This window comes from Marmota monax, unplaced genomic scaffold, assembly GCF_021218885.2.
Source record: "Marmota monax isolate L192 unplaced genomic scaffold, Marmota_monax_Labrador192_F-V1.1 WCK01_AAM20220418_F8-fsc00038, whole genome shotgun sequence".
NCBI classification, from domain to species: Eukaryota; Metazoa; Chordata; class Mammalia; order Rodentia; family Sciuridae; genus Marmota; species Marmota monax.
In genome coordinates this window covers 270213-280894 of record NW_026692498.1, presented here as the reverse complement: position 1 = coordinate 280894, position 10682 = coordinate 270213, and the positions used below count along the sequence as shown (strand labels likewise).

Below are 10682 nucleotides of genomic sequence, written 5' to 3'. Positions count from 1 at the left end.
AAACAATTTATGTAAACTTTGTAAAATGATATTTAAAAAGCAAAGATCAGCTTTAGAACTAGAACACTTAAGATTTATGAAGAGCCCTGCCTTACCTGAGAATAGGCTCTGTGTCCCATCTTACAACATGTGAGAATGACTACAAAAGCAGTAGGCCAGATTTTAGTTCATTTAAAGTTATGTTCAAAAGTTGTTTTTTTTTTTTTCTGTCAAGATTACTAGGATCTTAAACAGGGGATATAAAGTATAACTCAGCCAAAAATTCAGGATAGCTATTACACAAACTAAGTGTTTTTACTCTTGTCAATTTTATTTTGTAATTTCCTTATAAGTGAGCTAAAGATTCCCTGTTAGTGTTTTGTAGAAGTGTTGCTTTAAGAACACAACCTTGGTTAATTTAAGATAATAAGCCATCACCTACAAGACAGATAGGATTATACAGACCCCAATTAATAAAAAAGGTAAATAATTGTAAAGTTATAGACATTAAAGCTCAATACTTTTAATTTAAGGCTGATAAGGTGAATTTGCTAAATGTTTAAGATCAAGACTTAAAGATTAAAGTTATATTAAAAGGGCCAAGAAAACCAATATTTGGCTCTTGCCCTCAGAGTCAGTCTGAATCCAGGGAACAGGGGACTTCTCTAAAGAGCTTTACAACTCTAGGCCACATAACCTCCCGATCAGGGAGATTAATGAGACCACTGGAGAACAGAAAGCCAATCAGTGCATTCACTATGAAGAGGAGGGTCATTGGAGAAGGGAGACATCCCTGATGCTTCCAAGGGAAGCCACATGGTCAAGCAAGACCTGGACCCATCCTAGCACAAATGGCACTAGCAGAACTGAGAAGCTGCTCTCAAGTTCCCCCAGGATTCCCATGGAAACTCGGCTGACTGTTAACAATAGATAGAAACAAAAGTCAGTTTGACTGTTTCATCTTAAACACTTAGCAAAGACAGTTAAAACCAAAACACAGCCATTCCTGGGCATTTTAAATAATAATGATAATAATAATAATAATAATAATAATAATAATAATAATAATAATTTAAGGTATACACTTTATGTTAGCCCCCCAAAATAAGAAAGACTGGAGGCTACAAAGAAGGATTCTCAGACAGAAATGCCTGATAACTATAAAAAGAGACTATCAAGAGGAGCTGCCAGAGACAGAAGTTTTTAGTTTAAGGCCTACAGATATTCCTAACCTACACAGGTAGGCTTGATGTTTGCTAGTATGATTATCCAGCCCTGAGTTACAGAATTAAAGGTTTCTCTATTAGACACTGAGGTCATACTAGTAAAAGGATTTTGCAAGATCAGATGACATTAAATTATTAAACTGTATCTTATGGGGAGGGACATCTGTAACCCTAAAAGTTAAATGTTGTGTTTATATTCCTGATAACTGGGGATGTTAAAGCCTGGTGAGGGAACTTCTATACAGTGACATGTTCCAGCTGCTGCAACATTTATGCAGTACTCATGGTTTTTGTTTCTCTCATAGAAGCACCCATCCCCAGATGACTTTACAACCTGTTCTTCCCCAACCAGACTTCAAACCGAACTGACTTCTAAAAGGCAACTCATGTCCCTCACACTGTGCCCCCTCACGTCACCATCTCTCAGCTCAGAAGAAGCCAAAATGAGTGATGCCCTTCTTCTTACAACAATGGAGCCAAAAATAAGTAGACTATCAATATAAGTAATTAATTAAGTCAGGTAAAATCAGGGAGACCGGTTTTGGGTGAGTTCTAAAAAGTTGGAGACTGTTGCCTGAGGGATTAAAATTCCCTCAGTGCTCTTCCCCTACCCTATCAAAGATTTGAAAGGGACACATAAGAAAAGGGGGGAATGATAGAGCCAGCCTGATCTTTTCTTAAAATTGGGTGCCATCTCGCCACAAAACCATGAAAAGATTATTTTGGCTTTACTATAAATTAGTGCAAATTCTGAACCTGCTTGGAATGCCTGCCCGTGCCTTGAACTCACCCATGCCTGGCTCTCTGACCAGATAGCAGCCCTCTCTGAAACTTAGAGACACCTCATAAATATTGGCCTTCCCTGGCCAGACAACGACCCTCTCTGAGGCTGTAATGGTCCTCATAAATTCTGATGTTGGGGCCAGCAAAAAATGTAAACTACCATTAGTGTGATGCTCGTCAGAGTTCTGTTATCTGTAACCCCCCTTTGTGTAACTTTCTGGGCTATAAAGCTGGGCTGCATGAAAGCTGGGGTGCTGTCTTGTTCCCGCCATTTTTGGAGGGAGAGGCAGCCCAACTGGTCAAAATAATATGCTTTAACAAATAAAATGCTTTAATTTGATTTTAATTGGAGTCAGTGGTCTTTTCTTGCATCCTGGTCTAACAGCTCTGTGCTGGGGCCAGCTGGCAAATGCGCTGATCCCCCAGGAGGTGCCTCTCATCCACTGAGCTCCAGAGCCTGTGCCCTGGCCTGGAAGGCACCTGGGCCCAGGACAGTGAGTGTGGGCTTTGGGGACACCCTCAGGGACCTGGGAGAACAGGGGTAGTGGACTCCTGCTGCTGTTGGCCTGGACTGTGGAGACCTGCAGGCCAGGGAAGAGCACCTGGGTCACCCACAGCCTTAACACAGAGGGGTCAGCTGAGCAGGCTCTGATTGGGGTCCTGGGCAAGAAGTACTGTACCCACCCCCAACTCGGGCCTCTCCAGACACCTGGCCCTAGTGAAATCATCGCTTACTAATTTCTTTCCCCATCTTCTTTCCTCAGACAATTAACTAATGTACAAACACAAGGAAGCAGAACCTCTGAGAAAGCAGAACTTTAGGGTCCATGGGAGGAGGCTGCTGAGAAGGGGCCAGACCTACCAGGACCCTCCCCTAGCATCTGGGCCCCACTCCACAAAAGGGCTTCTGTGGGCCATAAGAATTGCACTTCCCAGACTCCGACCTCAGCAATATCAGACTTCTCAATGCAGAACAAGGTGCACCAGGAGCCAGGCTTGTCTCCCATGATGTCCACTGAGATCTCTATTAGCAGGGAGGACATCACACCTGACTATGTCACCTGGTCCCTGTTCAACACGCTCTTCATGAACTTCTGCTGCCTGGGCTTCATAGCCTTCGCCTACTCTGTGAAGGTGTGTGTGCTGTGGGGGGGCTGGGCAGTGGGAGGGGCCAGGGGCTAGGGAAAGTGCATGGGAGGCTGACACTCCACCTGCATCTGTGTGGGTCTGTGTGTGCTGGGGGAGCTGCTGTGGATCACCCCCTATGGCTGGTGTGCATTGACCCTGTGTGCCTTCCACTTTCTGGATAAGTGTGGGGGGCATTAGGGGATCTCCCAGGGCAGACACAGGAGGGAGCAGCCTGGGAATCTGGGGTCACTCTTGTCCCCATCCCCAACCCAGAGGACTTCTCCCTATGCCCAATGGCAGAAATACCCGCTGCACACTGCAGAGTGTGGCACCCCAGGCTGTCTCCCAAGCTGGGGTGAGCAGCCAGCACTGGGGCCTGCTGCACAGTCTGAGTGTGTGAAAGGCAAGGGCAGAGAGGACCCTGGGGGCCTGGGCCTAGCACCTGCCTCTCCCCTGACCCTCTGCATCTGGTCTCCCCAGTCTAGGGACAGGAAGATGGTGGGTGACATAACTGGGGCCCAGGCCTTCGCCTCCACTGCCAAGTGCCTGAACGTCAGTGCCATGGTCTTCACCATCATCCTGATCATCATCTTCATGATTGCGTACTTAATATTACTGTAAGGGTTAAGTGCTGAAATGGTTAAAACAAAATGTGTGAGTCTACATCATGTACAACCAGAGAATGAAAAGTTGTGCTCCATTTTTGTGCAATGAAATGAAATGCATTCTGCTGCCATGTATGACTAATTAAAAAAAAGAGTTAAAGCAGGGGTGAGGGGTGGAGCTTCATGCAGAGGGTGCCAGACTATGCAGGCAGCCCTGGGTTCAATCCCCAGCACCAAAACAAACAACTAACATTTGAAAGAGTTTCCTGTATTTGAGGCAAGATCAAGTTTCCCTTCTCGCCATGTCCAACCCTCCCTAGCTGGCCGTGTACCCTGGGCTGAGGCTCTGCCCCTGTACCCCTCGCTTTCTGAAGCATTGACACGCACCCATCTGTCCACAGTGGGATTCAATAAAGTGCATTGTACGTGGGTGTGCTGTGATCTCGCCTGGGGAGGGGTCTGCTGGCAGTCACAGCCTGGTGCACCATCTGAACCCCTCTCCCTCTGCTGTCGCATGCATGTCCCACGTTCTGCAAGTTCCTGACTTCTTGCTGTGGGTGCTCAGTGCCAGGTGGCATCTGGCTTTCCCTGTATTTGGTGGCTGCAGGCAGATTGACGAGGTCTAAACTTCCCAGGGCTCCAGGTGCCCAGGAAGGGTGCAGAGGATGGGAACCAGGAGTCTACAGCCCAGAGATGGGGGGCAGTCGCCCAGGTCCTTGGCCTTCAGGGGAGAACAAACCTCTGCCCAGTCACACCTGAGACCTGGGTTTGTGTCAGGGCCTTGAATGGTGGTGGCCTTGGGGTATCCCTGGGCTAACCGTGCCCTGGACCCCCTTGCTGTGGGAGCTGGGTGGCCTGCTGCTTCTTCCCCTGCACCCCTGGACCAAGCTGGGCCTCAGCCCCTCCCACCCCCTTCCGTGCTCAGCAGTCTGCAGACCAGGGGACACCAACAGGGCCACGTGACTGGACCTGAGGGGCCCAGTATGTAGCAAGGCGACGTCTCTAGCCTCTGTATCCCTCTTTCCCTCAGTGGGGGGCCCATCTCCCGGCTTCTGCCTCATTTGGGGAGACCAGCACTTCAAGTCTCCTGGGACCCTGGGAGGAGGGGACTGTACCCTCTCCCTATGGTGCAGGGGTCCATCCTTTGTCACAGGATGGGAAAGTCTCAGCTGCTTCAGGAAGGCCAGGTGCCCCACTCTCCAAGGCCAGGGATGGGAAGCCCTGGAGGGCCTCTGTCCAGCTTGCCGGCTGCTGGGGTGTGCTCGCAGCAGGCGGGAGCCCAGGAAGACAGCAGTCTTGTCACCGTGCTCCTTGGCAGGCAGAGAGCTCTTAGAATGTTCCCAAAGACTGGGTCCCTCTTGGGAAACAGGCCAGCGAAGGAGGTCACTGCCCAGTCCCCACCAGCCAAGGAGCAAGGGTGGGAGGTAGGACCCAGGGCCATGCTCCCCTGGGGTCAGACCCTGAGCCTTCACTCAACTTCAGATGCAGCCCTGTGACTAGGGAGGGCAGAGTCCCCAGGACAAAAGACTCGGCCATACATGCGATGGCTGTGGACTATTACTCTTACGCCCAAGTCCTTCCCCACAGATCATGTGGACATCACTTGGGCAATGGACTCAAGGACAGGGGACTCCAGACGTGCTGGGCACCAGTGGACACACAGGAGCAGGTGAGGGTCTCGACACCCAGAGTGTCGACATGGCTCCTTGTCCATGTGGCACCAAGGGGTCAGCAGTGTCCAAATCTAAAGTCCACTCACAATGGGCCCCAGGCCATGGACTGTCCCAGCAGGCACTTTCCATTCCCCAAATGTGTGACTGGAACAGGAACAATGGAGGTTGGCAGAAGCCACACTGCATCCACCAACCAGCAGACCTGGTCACTGGGGCAGGAGTCGGCAGAGTGTGGTCAGCCAGGAGGAAGGGCCCTGGTGAGAGTACCTGCCTATGGTGGAGCCAGGCACAGAGCCTCCTGGGTCCAGGCACTGGCCATCTGTCCTCCACTCCTTCAGGAGGTCCTGCAGGAGAGAAGGCTCTGGCGGAGGAGCGTGGACTGCTGCCGACCCGTCACAGGGAGCCCAGGTGAAGCAGGGTGCCAGGTGGGGCGGTTTCGGGTTTGGGTGCGTGGTAGCTGGACACCGTGGGCTTTTCTATTCAGTCTCTAATGATGGATATTGGCCACTGATGAACCCAGCCTAATTCCATCTTAAGATTGGGAGCCATCTTGTCACAAGGTCATGAAAAGTTCATTTCTGTTTTACTTTACAACACTAAGATATTTATTTGGCCTGACCATACTGTGATGTTTAAACTTGTTTGGAATTCCCACCCGTGCTCTGAACTCAACCAGGCCTGGCTCTCCTTGACCAGATAACAATCCTCCCTAAAACCTCAGCGGCTCCTTATAAATTCTGATGTTGGAATCTGAGTTAATTCCCTACCTTGAAATTTAAGCCATGTAGAATCGTTAACCTGTTATCTACTCTTGTGTTAGGCTTGCCAGAACCCTGTTAGCTGTAAGTTCCCAAGACACCCCACTTTTTAAATTTTTGTGCTATAAAAACCTTCCTGTGCTTAGACCAGATGCTGTCCTCTGGCCTGGTCTCTGGGTGAGGCAGTCACTGATCAGCTCTCTTGTGTACACAATATAAGGTTGCTTTAATTTGGCTTAAGATTGGAGTTGGTGGACTTTTCTTTGTGTGACAGGTTCAACAGTCACTAGGAACCATGTGGCAGAACTGGCTACCACCAGCAGGACCGTGTCAGAACTCGCAGGCCAGAGCACCCAGTGGGCCAGCAACACTGCAGGTATTTTGGGGGGAAGTGGAGTAGGATGGAGCAGGAGGCTGGTCCTGATTCTTGTGTCCTGGACTGCTTCCCAGGGCCTGTCCCTCTGCTCACCCCTGGGGCAGCAGAGGCTGCATTTGGGACCAGATGATGGAGAGAGCAGAGCTCAGCCTCCTCTTGAGGGGGCAGCTCCTGTGAGGGGCAGGTGCATAGGGTAGGGGCCTCTCTCTAGCCCAGTCAGGGCAGCTTGAGGACCCTGGCAGGGCAGCCTCCCCATGGGCAGAGCTGGATGCAGGCCCTGGGCAGCCTGCGTGTGAGGGGAGACAGGGTCCACGGGACCTGGAGCCCCAGACAAGGCAAAGTCCTAGCAGCTCACCACGGCCAACAGGAGAAGGAGGTGGATGGGGCCCCAGGTCCTGAGGAGGGCTGCCTGGAAGTGGCCATAGAGTGTGGGATTCAGGAGACGTTTCATTCTCAGAAATAACTTCCCTGGGCCAGACTGGGTGAGCGCCCAGAGTAGGGATGCTGACCTCAGCAATGTCATGAGCCCAGGGTGCACACAGCCACTGTGGGGACTGAACCTGAGACGGATTCAAGGAGAGGGCACTGGGTGAGCTGCCAATCAAACGGGGACCTAGTGGGTGCAGTCCTATCACGACTCTCCTCTGTGCCTTGGGGTCATTCTGCACCTCACCTCTTGCCCCAGGCCCCCCGGGAGGCTGAGCTGCTGCCACCTCTTTCAACTTCATCCTTAGGGACAGCCCAGGGGCAGCCTGGAGAGGGCCTGGCTGTCAGGGTTTCCCCTCAGAGAGGCGAACGCTGTCAGGGTTCAAGCCAGAAGCGGCACACAGGGGCCTAGGCCACAACTCGGCCCCTCAGGGGCAGGCAGCAGGAACACCTGACCCTTCAGGCTGACCTGGAGCTGTAGCCCTGACCACAGATGGACCTCACCATCCCTGAGCAGGGGCACTGGGCTCATCCTGCATGACCAAGGTCACCCGGTGGCCAGCTCCACACCTGAGATGCATACAAGGGAATGTGGCTCTGTGCTGGGAAGCAGCTGGCAAATGCACTGAGCCCCTCTGCCCCAGCCACATGCCCTGGCATGGAAGGCACCCAGGGCAGGAGGCACGGCAGGGCTCGAGTCTCCCCAGACTCCACCTTCATCAGAGGCTTCAGCACAGGAGGCCCAGGACAGTGATGCAGGTCTGGTGGAGATGGGGTCCTTGTTCCCCACAGTCAAAGACTGAACACCAGACAAGAGACAAGGCAAGCCCAGCAAGCAAGTTTCATCTAAGAAAGTGATGGAGACAGACTTCTCTGAATGAAGCAAGAACAAGGGCAGGTAGTTAGTGTAGAGAGATGATGGGTTCAGGTCGCGAAGGTTGAAGCAGATTAGAAGGGAATGGAGATCTACTGCCTTCAGGACACATGCCCCTCCCCCTCACCTGTGGCCACAGTCATCTGCCTCTCAGGAAGTTTCCTCCCTGCAGGAAACTGTTAGTGATATTCCCTGGTGGCTCCCTTCATGCTTTTCTGGACAGACAATGGAAAATGGGCAGAGGTACCCCTAGATTTCCCCCTTCCTGCCTTTTTGCCACAGGGCTGGATATGAGGAGAGGGCCCTGGGGCTATATCTCAGCTGATACAGTGCCTACCTCCCATGCACAAGGCCCTGGGTTCCATCCCTAGCACCACACACACAAAAAAGTAATAAAATAAAAAGTAAATAAATAAATAAATAAAACAAAAAAGAGGGGGCATGAGAAGTAAGAAATGACCTCTGAATGCCCTTCTGTAAGATCAGGCAAGGTGGGCAGCAACCAAAGGAGGCAGATTTTAAAAGGCTGCTGAAGGAGGCTTTATTGAGATATCACTCCCGGGAGGAACTGGGTCAGACCAACAGAGTGAACAGGAGAAGGGTCTGAGGAGAAACCGCGTAGAAGCTTGACCGGACTGGACTTTTATGGGGCTTAGGCAGGAAGGGAAGGGCTTGGGACAGGAAAAGGTGTTTTTAGAGTCTCTTGTCCCGCTGGAGTTGGTGTGTGTGGGGGAGCTGGCTGAACTTCAGGATTGGCCAGGGGGTCCTGCTGATTGACAGGGTTTCTGCCAACACCTGACTGAAGTTTCTTTCCCGCACGGGCTGCTTTGTTCTAAGTCACCACCACCGACCTGACGTCTCCCTGGGGAGAGGTCTGTCTCTTCTATCCTTTAAATAAAACTTGCTTTCTACATTTGCCTTGTTATGCTTGAATTCAGGACCCCCAAAAGACCACCAGAGATCGATGTAAACAGCAAAGAGGTGTTTATTGTGAGCTAGCTCGGTCCTCCGCGCGCACACACAGCAACTGGTGACGCTGAGATGCCCTGAGCCCAGGGTTTGCATCAGTTTTATACATTCTTTGGAGAAGGCAGGGACCCCACATACATCATAGCATCTCTTAGCAAATCATCACACACCGCGGGAAAATCAAATAACAACTCTAAAACATGATTAACACATTCACTGGCGGGAACAAGTTGGGTAGGGGTGATTGGTTACTACAAGAGGGGTATTCATTTGAACTGATTGGTTTAAGCCAAGAGAGGTGTTCGTGCTGATCTACATGGTTTCCCAACATGTTATCAACCGCCATAAACTACTGGGAGGGTCATCTGGCATCCCGGGTATTGCCCTGTCTCATGCTGATTGGTGGCTGCTAGGGGGTTGCTAAGGGTCCCCACCTAGGCTGACTGAGTCAGGGACACCTGGCACAGCAGGTCTCTCCTGTTATTTGTAGATAAACCACTTAGCAGGGTGGGAATGTGCCTAGGAGTGCTCTGTGGGTCTTTCTGAAGCCAGATTTAAAATTAGGTAGTCAGTGTAGTTAGGTAAATCGGGTCTAATATCGAGTAAGATCTAAAATGGAGGCCATGCTGACAATGATTCCGGAAATGCAGGACAACTCATGGAATGTTAATGAAGTCCCTGAAAGGCCCTAGGCCAAAGTCCACCCCAAAGAAATGTTAATGGAACCCTGGAAACAGCCTCCAACAGATTGGGAGATAGCCCATCCCAGAGAAGTGATAATGAAGTCCTTCCTGCCCAGATCACCTGTGTCCCAACCCTTCCTCCCATTCCATCACCAAAACTATAAAAAGGGGAAACAACCGCACTTCCACGGATTCCACCTCTTGGGTCCCCTTCTTCCTCTGGGAGAAGTCTTTTCTGCTGTCCTTTAATAAACTTCTAATTTCCACTCTGACCTTGCCTCGGCGTGCTCTCTGGTGTTATTCTTCAACATCGGGGAAGCAAGGACTTGTCACCAGCCAACAGCGGTAACATTTCCAAGGACAAAGGTGATGTCCCTTCCTTGGACAGGCTTTGCTCTGAGGCAGAGGCTGGTTTTTCAGCCTCTGTGTTTCTTGGGTGTTCAATCTTCCAATCTGGGAAACAGCTTTGATTCTCATCACTAGTATAACAAAGAGAAGGTGACTCAGAGCTGGGTCTCCGTGGGAAGGGGTGGACCTGATGTAACTTTCTTATAGGCCTCATGAAACTGGAGTTTTGAGATGAGACTAATTCCTCTTGGTTCTTTTCTGCGACATTCTGAAGAATAACATACGATCATGGAGGAAAGTAAACACAGCAGGATTTGTTTAAATGAGAGGAGATAAACATTTTGGTGTACCAGCTCAGGAGCTTATACATTGTTCTGGGCAGAGCATGGAGCAAAATGTATGTTAAACAGGCATTGAAGGAAGCAACCTAGATGCCCTTTAATAGATGAATGGAGAGAAACTGTGATACATAGACAAATGGAATATTACTCAGCATTAAAAGAGAACAAAATTATGGCGTTTGCAGGTAAATGGATGGAGTTGGAGAATATCATCCTAAGCAAAGTAAGCCAATTCCACCAAACCAAAGGCCAAATGTTCACTCTGATTAGTGGATGCTGACCAATAATGGGTGTGTGTGTGTGTTTGGGGGGGGGGAATGGAGGAACTATGATTGGGCAAAGGGGAATGAGGGAAAGGGGGGGCATGGGGGTAGGAAAGATGGTGGAATGAGATGATTGTCATTACCCAAGGTACACGTAGGAAGTATGATTGCACATGTGGTGCAACTCTACTTCCTGTATGAAAGGAAAGTGACCACAACACTCGAGCAACCAAAAGATCTTTATTGCAGC

The 10682-nt window shown here is 50.4% G+C and overlaps 1 protein-coding gene across 1 annotated transcript; it reads left to right on the top strand.

Moving 5' to 3' along the window:
• Positions 1–2823: 2823 nt before the first annotated feature.
• On the top strand, positions 2824–8741 carry LOC124092645 (interferon-induced transmembrane protein 3-like). Its single transcript, XM_046444472.2, has 3 exons — positions 2824–3122; positions 3597–5802; positions 6427–8741. Exons 1-2 carry the CDS (start codon positions 2955–2957, stop codon positions 3735–3737), a joined length of 309 nt encoding a protein of 102 aa, XP_046300428.1. The 5' UTR covers positions 2824–2954; the 3' UTR covers positions 3738–5802; positions 6427–8741.
• The last annotated feature ends 1941 nt before the right edge of the window (positions 8742–10682 follow it).

Bases quoted from the DNA above. Each gene is read 5' to 3' on its own strand.
- LOC124092645 (XM_046444472.2), top strand. From the start codon at position 2,955: ATGCAGAACAAGGTGCACCAGGAGCCAGGCTTGTCTCCCATGATGTCC. The intron at 3,123-3,596 runs GTGTGTGTGCTG...TGGTCTCCCCAG, and splicing joins CCTTCGCCTACTCTGTGAAG to TCTAGGGACAGGAAGATGGT.